Below are 16,357 nucleotides of genomic sequence, written 5' to 3'. Positions count from 1 at the left end.
CCAGGGATCCTGTACTGACTTCTCTGGAAAAGCCTTGAGGCAGGTGTCCAGTCACTCGGCTGGTTGAGTCTCAGCGCTGGACTCACTCAGCCTGGGCAGTCGCTCTGACCTCCGGGCCTGCTGCCCAGCATGCCCACCTCAGAGGACTTGCTGTGGGGATTGACTGAGGGGGTCTAGACAGTGCTCAGCAGGCCCGGCCAGAATCATTCAAACTTGAGAGCTGCTGCCCTTTATCAGGAGCTCAGACACCAAGAAGGCTCTGGGACACGAGGGGCGGGGCTCTGGGTGGTTGGCAGCATTGGCCGGGGGTGCCCCGGTGAGGGGTGGAGGAGGGTGGAGGGGCGTGGAGGGGGGTGGCGGGGTGCCAGGAGGGGTCCCCGCACACCCCTGCACTATGTGCAGGTGACCCATCCTAAGCTGTCCTCAGCCTTCTGAGCATCAGAATTGCCTTTTTTCGAAGACGTCATTAGAGGTCCCGTCCCCACCCCTACCCCATGGCCTAACCGACACTTAGTTTGCACTTTCTTTTACTCTTGGTTTAAAACTTTCGTTTGTGTGGTTCTTGTCTATCGCACCTAGCCCAGTCTTTCCTTTTGCAAATGGACAGACAATAGCCATGTTGTCTCCTGGGCGGGGCGGGGGTGGGGGCAGGGCTGCAGGAGCCATGGGCCTGTTTCAGCGGAGGCACAGGCCGCGGGCTCTTTGCCACACCACCCGACAGCGCTTAGGATGCCGTGGCTGTCACAGCTCTCTTTTCTCTGGCCATGGTTTCTTGTTTAGCTGTAACCTCAAATAGACTTCGCACCCCCCCCCCCCCCCCCCCCAGAGGCCACTCTGACATTTCCAGCATTAAAAGTGGGCACTTGATGAACATTACGCCAGAATGAAGCGCGTGACGGGAACAAGCACTGTGCCCTGGAAGTTGAGTCACAGGGCCCTGCTGTGACCCTCAGAGCCCAGCAGAAGGCTGGTCAGGCTCTAGGATGGGCTGAGTCCCAGCGGCCTCCGGGGTGGCTGCTGGGGCTCAGGCTCCAGGCGGCAGGGACTGGGTCTGCGTCTCCGGTTGAGAACAGCAGCCAGAATTGCCCTGAGTTGTGTCTGTTTCACTCAGTGTTTCCGTTGCCCTTTCCTCAGATTCAAGACATTCGGACGTTTCATTGGATTCTGACTTCTCTTGAAGTCTCCCTTGAATGCAGAGTATTCTTACATTTGATCCTCAGTTTTTAGATATGAGCCAGGATATATTTTGTAAATACGAGCGAGAGCTTCGGTGGGAGGATGATCACTGCCCCCAAAGCTAGCTGGGTCTCCTGCTTTTCCTCTGAGCGATGACCAGGCAGGTGAGTCTCACTGCAGACCCGACCCCGAGGCCAGAGGTGCCCCATGCCTGGGACCAGGGGTGTGAGAGGCTTGTCCACACATTTAGCTTAAAACAGACAACACGGAGCTGTTCTCTGTACCTTGGAAGAGACCCTGACGCACTGTTTTCACAGCTGTGGTTACTGTCAGCAGTGCCAGCTTCGTGTGGTGGCCGAGTCACTCGGCTGGTGTGCAGCCCAGCTAAGACCCCTTGCGTTGAAGGGTCTTGGGGTTTCCCGCTCCGGTTGACAGTGGCCTTCAAATCCGTGCACACGATTGCCTGGATAGAGATGAAACTTCTCAGTCACCCCTGACAGGACTTCCATGCAACAACAAGGGGGTTGTTAGCAACGATTGTGTGTTCTCTCCTCCCTACCCCTACCCACTGACAGGACCACCCACACGTAGAACACCCAGTGCTCAAAGGGCAGTCTGTGAGATTAAACCAAATTGCAGTTGGCAGTTTGCCCCAGAAGAGGGAGGAAGGGCTAGAGGCAAGAAACTGGCTGCTTCTCTGGTATTTTTCATCAGAAAGGCATGTGTACCTTTTGGTAGGAAAACAGTCTTGGGGAAGGTGTCCTTAGCCCAGCCAGCAAGCTGGCACTGTACTCTGTCGTCACTGTGCTAGTCACCAGGGACTCAAGGACAAAGAGAACACCATCCCCTCCTTAGCGTCTTCCCAAACAATCCTATATACTAAAGATGTAATATGCAAATGGTCGTTATACCATAAGCGTAACGACCGACCGCGTAAGGACCGGATCACAGATCAGCTACAAGTGGGCAGTGGAGAGCTACAGGAGGGGGTAGGGCAGCAAGCTATGAGGGCGGGGCAGGGGGTGGGGCGGAGGGAGCTATAGGAGGGCGGAGCAGCCAGCAGAGAGCTACTGGAGGGCGGCAGCAAGCTACTGGCGCACGGATTCGTGCACAGGGCTACTAGTGCTCTAATAAATCTCCACCACATCTCCTCTTGGAAGCCGGGGGTACGAGTTCCTGAGATCAAGGGAAATGAATGGCATGCCAGACGGACATTAAGAGCAGTTGGGGGCACAGTCTTTGCTGTACAGTCTTTGCTGCTGTTTTGTTTGTTTGCTTGAGGTTTAAATAATGAGCGAATGAGACTTCTCACTACTGGCAGGCAGCATAGCCGCAGCCTGTGAGGACGTGGACGTGGCGTCCCAGCGGCTGTGGCTTCAATGGTACGCCACAGTTGCTTAGCAATTCCTCAGTGGTGATCTCAAGGACAATACAAGAGTTTTCCTACTTTTCAAAAGAGGGGCAGATTTGTTTCCTAGACTTATGGAATCTAAAGCAGATTGGACCTTAGAGATTGCCAGGAATCACCTCGTTTTATAAACAGGGGAGTCGTGATCTGCCCTAAGCATGAAGCGTCGGGCCAGAACTCTGCCCATGACCCATCCTGGCAGGTCTTTCTCCCAGGTTCACCCCAGAAGTCACCGAGATGACTTATTAAAGTATTCAGAGGAATATACTGATGATGGGCTTTTAAAGGGATCGAGGCACACTCTAAGGGACCGTCTTTGGAAGGGGCCTGAGGAGGACAGTGAGGCCTTTGGAGCGCAGGGGCCCAGGGCCTTCAGACCCACCCCTGGTGCCCCAGCCTGCGTGCATTTCTGCTGTGGAGCGCACTCCTAAGTGAGATTTCTTTTGAAATGACTTAATCCGAAAACTAATATTCTGTAAAGAAACAATTCAGTTGTGCTGATAAGAATATCACTTTATCATCATCAGAAATCACAGGGCTTAAAGTGTTTTTTGTCTTTTGTTTTACCCTTAACTTTTATGGACCCAAGAGTGTGCTGTCATACAGATCTGCGGGCGCGGGGGCGTAGCCTTCGGAGTCTTTCCGGAAGGTCCCCTCTGATTCTCCTCCTCCGGCAGGGTCTGCGGAGGTGTGTCCAGGTCTCCGCGGGTGGGAGCCCCGAGTGGAGTGGCTCACCCTCTAGCACAGTGGTTCTCAACCTTCTGGCCCTTTAAGACAGTTCCTCATGTTGTAACCCCCAACCATAAAATTGTTTTCGTTGCTACCTCCTAACTGTAGTTTTGCTACTGTTATGAATCGTAATGGAAATATCTGATATGCAGGATGGTCTTAGGCGACCCCTGTGAAAGGGCCGTTCGACCGCCAAAGGGGTCGCGACCCACAGGTTGAGAACCGCTGCCCTAGCGTGTTGTTTTCTAGCCTCCGCAGTGTTCCCCTTGAGTGGCGGTGGACACGGAGCACAGCCGCTGCCACGCGGAAAACTTCGCAGGAAACGCGCCTCACGTTCTGGAAGCACCCCATCTCACGCTGTGACTGCTGTGAGGGGTAATTTTCATGACGTGGCCGTGTGTTGCTTCTCAGTGCATCACAGGAAAGGGGCTTCAAACGAACACTTTTCCAAATCAGTACATCAAACGGGCTTATGACTGAAACGCTGCTCGAATTCATATGTTTTGTTGAGAATTATTTGAATTTGCTAAGCATCGGTACCTCTCTGTTCCCTCTTCCAGAATGCTAGAAGATGACCTCAAGCTAAGCAGTGATGAAGAGGAGGGTGAACAGGTAAGCTCCCCTCGGGCTCTGTGCTGTTAGGGCGTGTCACCATGACGCCGACCTGGCAGACCGTCCCGGACATTAGCTGAGTCATACAAATGCTGAAACATGGGGCCCACGATGCTGGATGTCCTTTGCTAATGACAATGTTTGGTGCCGTTGGGAAAGTCTGTTAAAATATCTTGACCTTAATTTCCCTTAAAACAGTAATTTTGTGCTTTTTATGGCATTGAAACCAACAGCAGCTATTTATAAGGAAGCTAGCTGGGGTCAGGCTTCAGAGGGGAAGCCTCTTTTTCTGGAAAGCTGACTGGCCTGCTGGCGATCAGGCGTGATCCTAACCTCATCGGCATGCAACAGGCAAGCTGTCCACATTAAATATTGAGGAGTCCTATGCAGATGTTATTAACATTGAGAAGATGCGAGCATAGAGGTGAGCTACAATGATGAATAAGAAAGCTTCATGCTCAGAATAGCCCGTTTGTCTTAAATGATAAATGTGCCTGAAATGTTCTCCTTTGGTGTTGATTTATCAGCTCCAGACATTAGTCGGGGCTTTGTAAATACTCTTCTGATCAGTCAGTTAAAGTGAAAAAATACCCACTCAACATTCATCACTTTCACCTCTGCGCTCCAGGCAATGCCTGTATTTTAAGGCATGTTTGGAAACACTAAAGACAGATTTCCCTGCACGGTTTCCTTTTTCTTGTTACCTGTGCCGCATTTTGTCAGTGTGGATAATTGTGGGAGGTCTGAGAACGACTCGGAGAGGTTTTTCTAAGTCATTTTTACGTGCACTACAAGCCACGTGAGCCTTTCGGTTGCTCTTGGGAGCGGGAATTTTACATAAAGGTACCGCGGTCCAGGCGCAGGCGCTGTCTAGACCTGCGGATGGAAACAATGCACAGAGAGCATGCAGAGGTGAGAGGAAAGTGAAAGGAAGCTTCCAGGAAGAGCGTCTGAGCAGTGTGGCTAGGAGAGCAGCGAGCAAAGCGTCTGCTCACCTGGTGAGGGGTGGTGAGGCACCAAAGAAGCAACTTGGCCTGAGGTTGAACTTGGTGCATCTTGAAACTGGATTGGCAAGTGGAGGGAACCCCAAGTGGAGGGAGGTTAACTGAACCCGGAGGACCACTCGGGGTTCTGGGAGACTGCTCACTGGTCCCAGGTGGAGACACCAGGGCAGTCAGCTGCCCATAACACAGCCACTGTGCTAGACCTAGAGAATAGTTCTCGTCTGGGTCCTCGTCTGTGTGACCATAAGCAAATGATTGCATCTGTGTGTGTTTTCCCAGGGAGAAGTTCACATAGGTGTGTTGTGCATAAGTCACATCAGACGTAGAGATGGTGTAAACTTCATATTGGAAAAGGGATTTACTGGCTATTTCATTCCACAAGCCTTTTTTAATTAGGAAAGAATTTCCTGAGTTATTTCCAGGAAATATTTCCACTGCAAACTCAATTCTAAAAAACTAGTTATCAAAGATGTTCTCTAAGGCAGCAAGAACTTTGAGTTGACTCGTCTTGCTTTATTAGTGACTTCTTTTCCATTTGTAGACACTGATATTATTGTATTGTGATTATAGTGTCAGATCCTTTATTCTTGCATTTAGTCCCTATGTGTGGGCACCTTCCCACCTTTTGCAATGAAAGCAGCTGACAGAATGAATGACTTTTATACAGTAATCTCCTCTTTTTAATTAAGGCTTCACACCATGGTTGTGTGTGGTAGCTTCAGGGATTGCTCTAACACTAATTATATTATCTGACTGTAGCCTATAATTATACCCTGGCTTAATTACAAAATCGTAATTTCCATGCTTCTCAAAAACTCTAATGATATGGTGAGTTTTTTTCTCTCCTAGACCAAAATACGGTTGTGCCGGAAAGAGTGGATGGAGCCTGGGCACATATGCGCGCGTACTTCGTCGCTCTGGCATTGGGAGATGATTAGACAATTAACACAATTGACTTTCAGACATACTCAGAGTTTGTCCCTTAACTCAAATATTTCAAAAATATATTGTACATTTCCCGGTCTTGGTAAACATAGTATACGAAAATGCTTCATCTTTTCTTCCATGATGCCTGGTTGTCCTGTGAATATTGGTCAACAGCCTGGACATCACAATAAAGCGACATCTACAGGAGCATCAAGCTGCAGTGCCTGCTGCCCCTTCTGGGAGGGGCCTCAGGCCCTAGTGCCTGTGAGTGCTCCTGTCTAGTGTTCCCTTTGTCCTCGCTGCCTTGGTGCCCTCAAGGACAAGTAGACAGGCAGTGTGGTGGGTAAGCACGGGCTCAGCATCCCTGCTCCCTGGGTTCCAACCCTTGCCCTCCGACTCAGTAATTCTGCAACCTTGGCCCACTGCCTGAACTGCTCTTTGCTCCAGTCACACTATTTGTAAAATTGGAATTAACTTGAGGTCCCCAAAGCCCGCCACTCCCTCCGAACGGTGCTTCCCTGCTATCTTCATGTCACCAGATCCAATAGGCTTTTTATTGTTTGCTAGTTAACTTATAATTGAGTGAAGCACACGTGGAGAAAAGGACATGTAACCTAAGAGTACAACTTGATGACTATTCATAAACCACACATCACATCTAAACTACCCATGTGCAGGAGAGCAGTTGGGCCCTAGAGTGTGTGCACGTTCAACTCCAGTAGGTTGTCCCAAACCATTTTCCAAAGCGGTTGCACCGCTGACACTCCCACTGCCAATGGAAGAGAATTCCAGTGGCTCCACATCCTCACATCTGTCTGTTATGTTCATGAGGGATATTGTTCTTAAGGCTTCTTTCTTTGTATCGTCTTTGTCTAGTCTTGGCAGAAGGCCAACAATGGCTTGTAAAATGAACTGAGATGTGTCCCCAGCTCTTCCCCATTTTTGAAGAGATTGTATAAAATTGATGTTAATTCCTCTTTAAAAGTTAGTCAGAATTCTTCAGTGAAACTTTGTGGGCCTGGAGATTTTAAAAACTTATGAATTCTATTTTCTTTCTAGTTAAAGGGTTATTCAGATTTTTTCACATTGGGTAGGTTATGTGCTCTCCAGATAATCACTTCATCGTTTCATTAAGTTGTCATGTGTGTACAATTGTATCCCTTTATTGTCCTGTTGATATCTGAGCTATCGTGATACCATGTTTTATTCTTGATACTGACCTTTATTTTTGTCTTTGTCAGTCTTGTTGGATGTCTATCAATTTTATTGATCTTTTCAAACGTTTGTTTCATTGATGCTCTCTATCAGTTTTTTCTGTTTTCAAGCTCATCGATTTCTTACCTTTATTATTTTTCTACTGCTTGCTTTGGGTTCATTTTGCTTTTTTTTTTCTAGTTCCCTGAGGAAGCTGAGATTATTGATTTGAGATTTGTCCTCTTTCCTAATATAAGCATTTAGTGCTATATATGCACTCTTATCACTGCTGTGGGAGCCCTAATCAGAGTACGCTGGATGGTCAAGGCCAATTTGCCTTGTGCATGTGCAAAGGCAATGACACAGCAGTTTTACTGTACACAATGCACAGGTGTACCTTTCTATGACCCAAATATTGATGTCCCTATTTGGCAAGAAGCCTCTTTTGTCTAAGTCAGTATAAAGATACTAGAGGCCCAGTGCGCAAAAATTTGTCCATTCTGCAGTCCCTCAGCCTGGCCTGTGCCCTCTCACAGTCCAGGACCCCTAGGGGGATGTCCACCTGACGGCTTAGGCCCGCTCTCCAGGGGATCAGGCCTAAGCTGGCAGTCAGACATCCCTCTGGCAACCTGGGAGCCCTCAGGGAATGTCCAACTGTGGCCTAAGCCTCAGACCTAAGCCGCAGTCAGACATCCTTAGCACTGTTGAGGAGGTGGGAGAGACTCCCGCCACCGCCGCTGCACTCACAGCCATCAGCCCAGCTTGTGGCTGAGCAGAGCTCCCCTGTGGGAGCGCACTGACCACCAGGGGGTAGCTCCTGCATTGAGCGTCTGTCCCCTGGTGGTCAGTGCGCATCATAGTGACCAGTCATTCCCGTTTGTTCTGCTGTTGGGGTCAATTTGCATATTACCCTTTTATTATATAGGATATTGTTGACCAGCCAGTATGTGGCCGCTTTGTAGGGCTGCTTTAAAGAACTGTTTTATCAGATGGCTCCTTATTAGCAATGACTACTTGGTCTGCAAGAAAGTCTCTCCTGTATGCCTAGGACTGCTCACATCTTCTTCCAATGCCTACTGACTGTGGGGGTACATTTGTGGCATCCAGCTAGGGCACAGCTCCTAGCAGAGAAGGAAGCTGTGAAGGAGCTGTGCCCTAGCTGGATGCCACAATGTTGAGATGTAGTTTCATTGTCATTCGGTTCAGTGAGACTTCCTCTTGGGCGTGGGGATTATTTAGAACCATATTGTTTCATTTCCCAAGTGTTTAGAGATTTCCTGTCATCTTACTTGTACTGATTTCTAGTTTGGTTCCATTGTGGTCAAAGAACACATGCTGTGTCATTTCAGTTCTTGTGAATTTATGAAGTAATTTTTATGCCCAAGATCTGGTCTGTGTTGGTATTTGTTTCGTGGGCTCCTGAAAGAATATCTAATCTGCTGATGTTAGGTGGAGTGTTCTGTAAATATCCATTATATCCTGCTGTTGATGTTGCTGAGTTATTCTATATCCTTGCTGACTTTCTGTCTAGTCACTGTTGATTGTTGGAAGAGGAGTGTTGAAATCTCCGATGTTAATTGTGGATTTGTCTGTTTCTCTTTTCCATTATATCAGCTTTTGCTTCACATATTTTGAACCTCTGTTATTTGGTGCATAACATTTTGCGTTCCTGTGTCTTCTTGGTTAATTGCCCCTTTTATTGTTGGAACGTCCCCTCTTTCTTGGGTAATTTTCTTTGTTCTGAGGTCTACTTCATCAATGCCACCACTGCTGCCTTCTTTTGATTAATGTCTGTGTAATGGAACTAATTCCATTCTTCTACTTTCAACCTACTTATGTCGTTATATTTGAAATGAGTTTCTTATAGACAGCATATCGTTGTCATATTTTAATCCCCTTTGCCAATGCCTATCATTTAATTGATGTATTTAGACCATTGCATTTGATGTAATTATTAATACATTAGTGCTGAAGTCTGCCACTTTATTTTTATTTTCTGTTCGTTCTTTTTCTTTTCTTTTTTTTCCTCTTTTCTGTGTTCCTCTTCCTGGCTTCCTATAGGTTTCTTGAACATTTTGGGAACTCCATTTCTATTTATCTCTAATACTTTTTATTTTTATTGTATCTCTTTGTTTAGTTTTTTAAGTACTTGTTCTAGGTATTACATTATATATACATAACTTTTAGCAGTTCACTGGTGGTGGCATTCTACAAGTTTAATCTCCTAGTATCCTATAGTTATCTCTGTCACAGAATTGATGCTAAGTGGATAATATGGGACTTGGTTCTCTCTTCCTGACTTCTTGAGTGAACATCCAGAATGATTCTGCACCTTACTCACCTTTATTTCCCTAGTGAATTCATGGCTGACCGGGAAGTCTCCTCTTCCTATAACCAGACCCGCACAACCACCCTGATCTTCACTGTTTCTCTCCCTTTCTTCTATTACTGAAAACACTGCCTTCCGCTTTTCCAAAACCCATCCATCTCCTCTGCCCCACCTCCCCACCAGAACCACTCACTGGGTGAACAGTGACCACCACAGACCAAATGTACTTGGTCCTTTCAGCCTCTCCTCTTACCAGAAGATGTACAGCATTCAGCCTTGAAAACTATCGATCACACACTTTTCTTGAGGTGTCTCATACCAAACTCCTGCTTGTTCCAGCCCTTCTGGCTGTTTCTTCTCAGGCTTCTTTGTTGACTGCTCTTCCTCTACCCAACCTCAAATGTTGGAGCCTTTTAGCATTTATTCCTGATTTCTCCACTTCCTTTCCCCACTCTCTCTCTTCCTCCCCCTTCCCCCCTCTTTGACTGAGTGGTCTCATGATTCTCATGATCTTCAATGCTTATATGCTTACAGTTTCTAAAGTTAAACCCTCAGCTCAGCACTCTCTTCTGAACTGCAGACCTTCTTGCCTCTCCCACTTGGACGTCTCACATGCATTTCATATTCAGTATGTGCCAAACTGGAGTTCTGGTCTTGCCACCCGGTACCCACCCGCACCCAAATGTGAATGTCCTTCTTGTGAATGTTTCCATTTCTGAACACGGCACTGCCAGATGTGTGCCTTGGACTCCTCCTTGACGACTCCTGTTCCCCACGTAAATGCTAGTTTTAGCTCTAAGTCCTAGAAGTTCAGCCTCCAGAACTAAATACTAGTCCATTTGTCTCTTTCCACCCTGGCTAGTATAAACCCATCTAGCGTATGTCTATCCCTTCCCCTCTATAATACAACTTTCTCATACTGATTTTTTAAAAATGTAAATCAGATCAAGTCATTTCTTGGTCTAGAACAGCGGTTCTCAACCTGTGAGTCGAGACCCCTTTGGCGGTCGAACCACCCTTTCACAGGGGTCGCCTAAGACCATCCTGCATATCAGATATTTACGTTACGATTCATAACAGTAGCAACATTACAGTTATGAAGTAGCAACGAAAATAATGTTATGGTTGGGTCCCAACATGAGGAACTGTATTTAAAGGGCCAGAAGTTTGAGAACCACTGCTCTAGAATCTCAACTAACGATTCCACTTGGGACAGAATCCGGAGCCAACATGGTTCTACACAGCGTGGCGCCCCCACTCTTCCCCATCACTTCGCACTGAGCTCATCCGTGGCACTTCAGCCACGGGGGCCTTCTTTCAGCTCCCCCTCCCACCCCCGCCAGCAAGCCAAGCGCAGCTTCCTCGGGGCCCCCAGCGGCCGGCTCCCTCATTCTTTCCCTGACCAGCACCTACTCGTCTGGGAAGTACAGCATAGCTTTCACGTCCTCAAGAAGCGCCCCCGTCCCCTAAACTGAACCATGGTTAGCTCTTCTCACAATAACCTTAACCTTTCAAGCCTCATGACAGTTGTAGTTACGTGTTATTTTTACTTTTTAAACTATCTTTCTCTACCGACGAGGCAGGGACTGTGTCTGGCACAGCAGAGGCGCTAAATTGAGTGAGTGCACAATGAGGAGATGAATAGACAGTAGTTGCTGCTGTCCATTATCCAGTATCAAAGATTGCTTTTCTCTACCTTTATTTCTTTACCCAATACCGATTTTTCAAACTAGATCTATCCAAAGATCGAAGGTGCTGGCAGAGAGGACCACACGTAGACCCAAGATGCTAAGTGGACTGTAGAGGAACGCACCAGTACGCTGCCTATTTAGGAGGAAAGCGTCCTTCCAGGTTCCCTGGGAATGTCTGTAGCCACTTAGTAAACAGCTTAACGCCTAGCCGTGTTGCAGTTACATGTTTTCAGACGTTTTCTTAGAAGCCTCCAAAGCCAGGAGGTGGGTGTCTGCACAGCCTTCCTTTGCGAGGAGAGCAGAACCTTGTGACCTTAGAGCTGGGATTGTGACGGGGTCTACCCAGAGAGCTTGGAGATATCATTGGAATGGAAGCATGTTCTCATGTTTGCTCCTGTAAATTTCATACTTGATGAGGTTCGAACTGGGAATAGGATAAACTATGAGAACCAGTTTTCTTGTTTGTCGGGTACGTGAAGGACATGTGATACTTGTAGCAATTTGTTTGATCTCCTTTCCTGTAACTCTTGGTTTTTGAACAATTCCAAAGAGCAGTGTTTCCCTGGAGGGATGTGAATAAGTTAGAAGGTTGAAGACAAAATTATCCCTGAAGCTACAAAGTACCAAAGGAGTTTTTAAATGCATTTGGAAGGGAGATGAGAGTTGTCCTGCATGTGTTGAAAAGGACAGCTCTTCCGGTCATGTCAGGCCAGGCTCGGGAGGGGGGACACAGCACATGTCTAGATGAGCTTACAGCAAAGGCATGAGGAGAGGGACAAGGACTGAGGCTCTCGCAAGGAGCAGCCAGGCTGGTGGCAGGTGAGGGCAGTGTCTCCGAGATGACAAATGTGTAAGCGTGGAGAAAGGAAGGGAGCAGGGTCCAAATCGAATGGCTACATATGTGCCTACAGCTCTTCCAGTGATTACATTATCCATGCATATTAGGCCGTCTTTTCATTTTAATTATAGAACTGCATATTTCTCTGCAAATGAGCACGGGTTATCCACTTACAACTGACAATTTTAATTTTGCAGGCCATGATCATTGGGTAAAGTCTGTAGAGGGAAAGTCTCCCACTGGCATAATTTACTCCTCACCATGAAGAAAAGTTACCTTTTAATCCCCAATCAATATTTGGAGAGCACAATTAATGTAATAGATATCTAGGTAGTTAACATCAATCTTCAAGTTAAAGAGCCAGTTCCTGTCTTACTTGAATGCGTGGAGTACTAATCATGTCTCTCAGAAGGAATCTCAGTGTGAACGGAAAGCCCGGCTGCACCGGCGCTGCCAGGATGGCTGGCTCAGCCGCACGTCTTGCTCTTTGATGCCTTGGGTTTCTCGTGGGGAGGCACGGGAACATTCCTGTGTCAGGTCTCTGCTCTGTGCCGTAGAGCTCGCTGGATAACGAACAGCAGTGTGGGGTGTGGTAGTGAGAGCAGATTGCCCACTGCAGTGAGTGCTACTCATTTTTTCCCTTGTTTCTTTCTAATATGACTATTGCGTAACAGAAAGCAGGGCTTTTAAAAAGGAACCTCTGGCCGTGCCTGTCAATCAGCGACCAAATGCATTGGCTGCACGACACCCAGACGTGGACCACGGCACAGGAGGGTCAGCAGCCCCGCTGCACTGCCCTGGGTGCATTTTTCTTCCCGGGATCAGCTTGGTTGATGCTAGAGCTCTTGGCCTGTGAAAATTTATTACCCACAGAGTCCATCTGCATTCAGGCGGCCAAGTCTGAATAAATAGAGTCGTTGTGCTTGTCTGGGCTTTGTGGCCAGAGTTCATCCAGTCGGCTTGACATTCACATCCCAGGAGATTCATAAAAGCCAACACCCTGGTATGTGCTCTTGAATCCTGCCAAAACTGTGCAGAATTATATAAACAGGAGTGGAGGCAGTAATCAGGACCAGGTTTGAGGGGCAAGGCTCCAAAATCAAGTTTCTCCCTGCATTGGAAATGAACTGTAGGGTAGATGTTATTTGGAGTCAAAACAAGAGCTACAAAATTTTTACGTAAAAGTCATTCGAGAGTAATCTTGAATGCCTACTAAGTGCCAAATTGTACAAGACGCTGGCTTGTTGGTCTTGATGAATTCCTCTTTGGTAATATTCATTATAGTAATTTGTCCTCAAAAATTGGGAGTAAATTTTAAATATCAGGAAATGCCAGGCCCTTGCTTCAATGCATATACACACCACATATCTAGTATTACATGTATGTTAAACCTAATAGCAAAGTAGAAAAAAAGGTAGTTTACTTTTATGTTCATGTTGAGTCTTGCACAGTTTAACCGTACTGACAAATTGGTCCCTTTTTAATGTGGGAGCGGAGCAATCACTCTAATTGAAAACGACTGCCTGTCAGATCTCCATCATCTGCACATGAAGGAATCACTCTTGGAACCTTCAGTCACAACCACTGAAACCCAAGTGTTCAGCAGAAGGCTTATGTTTATATGTTTAAGTTCTCAAACTTAGTTAAGTAATTATATTTTATCAGTAAAATTTTACTGCCACCATAGGCAACTGCAAAATTCTCTTAAGATGGCCAATTTTATTATATCATGCCATTTTTTTCTAAACATTTTGTGAAAAACACTAGCGTAGGTGGAGGTACATAAAAATGTAATTGCCTTTTTTTTTCTTGTTAATGAACTATAATCTCCAAAATTGAATGGTCAACCAGCTTCAGTGTCACTGAGCACAGATGTAAAAAGGCCCACACCCTGTTTCCCAAAATGTTTTCTCAGACGCCCGCTGGGGACCTGACTGAGATTTATGTAGATGTGGTTGTGTCCAACCAGCTTGGACCTTAGGACATGCCTGATTTCAGTCGGAGGACCCTGACTAGAAATCAGGAAAATGAAAAAAAAAATTATGTAAAAATCATAGGTGATTCATTAAATTTAGGCAAACATGTAGTTAACACAAAAATGAGAATTAGTGCTTTGTCAAGTTGAAGAATTCATGAAAGGAGAAACATTTTTTAAGTTAAGCATTTCGTTAATGGTGCACATCAATGCCACCCAAGTAGCCCCTCCAATGGGAGCGCAGAAACTGCTGTGCGTGTTACTGACAGGCGGCTCTTCTCACTCAGCGCCAACAGGGCTGCTGTGGGGAGAGGGGTGCACTCCTCCCTCCAGGGGACGCTCCTATTTAACGCACAGGCATAGTCCTTTGTCCTGTGACTTGAATGGTATCTTCCTTCAATAGCTTTTTCAGAAGTGCAGCCATTCAAGAGTGGGTGCTCCTGCAAGTGCATGCTATCACTCCTGCCCAGGCGGGGGGATTCCCTAAATCACTCAGGTTTTTGGTCCAGCTCTACACTTGGAAAGTTTTGTTTACATTTTTGTTTTTCCAAGTCTTCATGGGGCTGGTTATCTCATAAGCACAGCTTTTCTCAGGAGGCGCTCTTAGCCTGTTATTGCTACATGGAGCATAATCATTTGTGGTAATTCACCGCCCCAGGCCCTTCCCAGTGCCATGCTGACCAGATCTGCAGCCAACAGGTTGTGCTGAGTGAAACAAGGCCATCTTCCAGAAGTGGCCAGACAGTCCCCCGAATGCCAGGCCACAGCCATGGTCCTCCGCAGACTGTGCAAGTGTGGGGGTGCAGGTAGCCGGAATCTCTCTCTGGGAGGTCTGGTCCAGCAACAGGTCTCTGGGCACCTCTCCTCTCAACTGGGACTTTATTCATAAAAGTCCAAGGCCATTCAGGAAGGGCATGAGATTACAACATATTATACATGAACACAATTTCATGCACTAGTATAAACCATAGCAATGGTCACTAGAGAGGCGAAAAGTCTAACACCAATAGCAATAATAACACGATGAGAATAGGTTCAGCTTTCTCTTCTGTTACATAATTGATTGGCAAAGTGCAATTTTGAGAATGTTTCCTAACCATTAACTTTGAATTCTGTCAGTTTCTACCTTCAACTATTGTTATTTTTGTCTGAGTAAAAGAGATGTTTAAGTGAAACATAAAGACAGACTTAATTTTGGTTCTTCAAATGCAGGTTGTATGTTTAACAAAACTATCAAAACATTGATGTTCCCTCCATCTTGCCTTTATACGAAAACAAAACAACATTTGCATCCCACAACTTGGGCCCCAGTTGCATTCCTAAGAGGAACCATCGACCCAGGTCAGCGGAAGGTCAGTGGGACTCCACCAGGCGCTCTATTGAGGCATCGTAAGAACTTGGGTGAAAACTCCAAAAGGCATTTGGCAGACCCAACACAATGGGAAGCGACGAGACCCCGTGCCCCGCTGTGCCCAAGATGAGCATCATTAATGGGCCGTTGCCATCTGGCTGTGCCCAGGCCTGGCCTGCTCTGAAAGTGCCCTGGAAGGTGGGATCCAGCAGCACGTGCTGCCCCAAGCCCTGAGGAGCAGCCACAAAGCCAGGGTGGAACCTGCAGGACTGGGGCCACATCACGCTTCACCCCAACTTCACCTCTGCTCCCAGGAACAGGATTTCAGACCCATATGCTGTCCATAGAGCAGCTCCAAGCAACCAGCCACCACCAGATTCGCGGGTTATTCTAGTGGGTTTGCTTTCACTTTGAAATTGTAGGTGCCAGACAAGCACCTGTGCGTAATCACACACACACACTCACACACACACACACACACACGTGCACTCACACACACGCACACACACGCGCACTCACACATACACAAACACACGCTCACACACGCGCGCACTCACACACACATGCGCACATGAGTACACACACACTCACCCTGTCAGTGCTCTGCCCGAGTCCAGGGCTTTCTGCCCCTCTCACAATTCTGAGAATCGCCCACCAAGCCTGGGTCTCCTGGCACCACCCACCAGCGCCTGAGAGTCCACAGTGGTCCTTGCACCTGCCCGGCCCTGGCCCAGCAGCTCTTTCCTCATATATGTAGTCCTGCCGTGGTGAGGTCAGAGGTGGAAAGAATTCTTCCCCGGGAGCTCCTGGCAAGCTCTCAGATAAACAATGTGATTCCACCTGCGAACTTCCTGAGAAGATATCAGTCTCAGAGTCCTGAAACCCTCCCTTCCCTCCGCAAACCCCCGTCCAGGAGATGCCGCCTGCACTTCCTCTTTAGCAACCCCTGAGAAAGCTCGCCCGGCGTCTGTTAGCGTCCTCAGCATCCACTGGCTCTCTTTAAGCTGAAACGCGCAGAATTCAAGATTCGCCCAGTCCCCTTCCCTTCACCCTCTGTGCTGATACTGCAGTGGGGCCGGGGCAGGGCTGGGGCCGGCCTTGCTGCTCTGCGACCAGGAGCCAG

General features: G+C 47.4%; 1 protein-coding gene across 2 annotated transcripts in view; it reads left to right on the top strand.

The window, feature by feature from the left end:
- AFF3 (ALF transcription elongation factor 3) overlaps window positions 1–16,357 on the top strand; it is a gene marked incomplete at its 5' end in the record, with an annotated part of 493,443 nt that overhangs the window by 375,266 nt on the left and 101,820 nt on the right. For both annotated transcript variants that reach the window (XM_081100521.1, XM_081100522.1), the window contains one exon: window positions 3,874–3,925. In XM_081100521.1, the coding sequence (XP_080956647.1) occupies window positions 3,874–3,925 (52 nt within the window). The remainder of the gene's footprint in view (window positions 1–3,873; window positions 3,926–16,357) is intronic.

The sequence above is a fragment of the Myotis nattereri genome, assembly GCF_964212035.1.
Source record: "Myotis nattereri genome assembly, chromosome: 10".
Lineage (NCBI taxonomy): Eukaryota > Metazoa > Chordata > Mammalia > Chiroptera > Vespertilionidae > Myotis > Myotis nattereri.
This window is presented reverse-complemented; position numbering and strand designations above follow the sequence as displayed.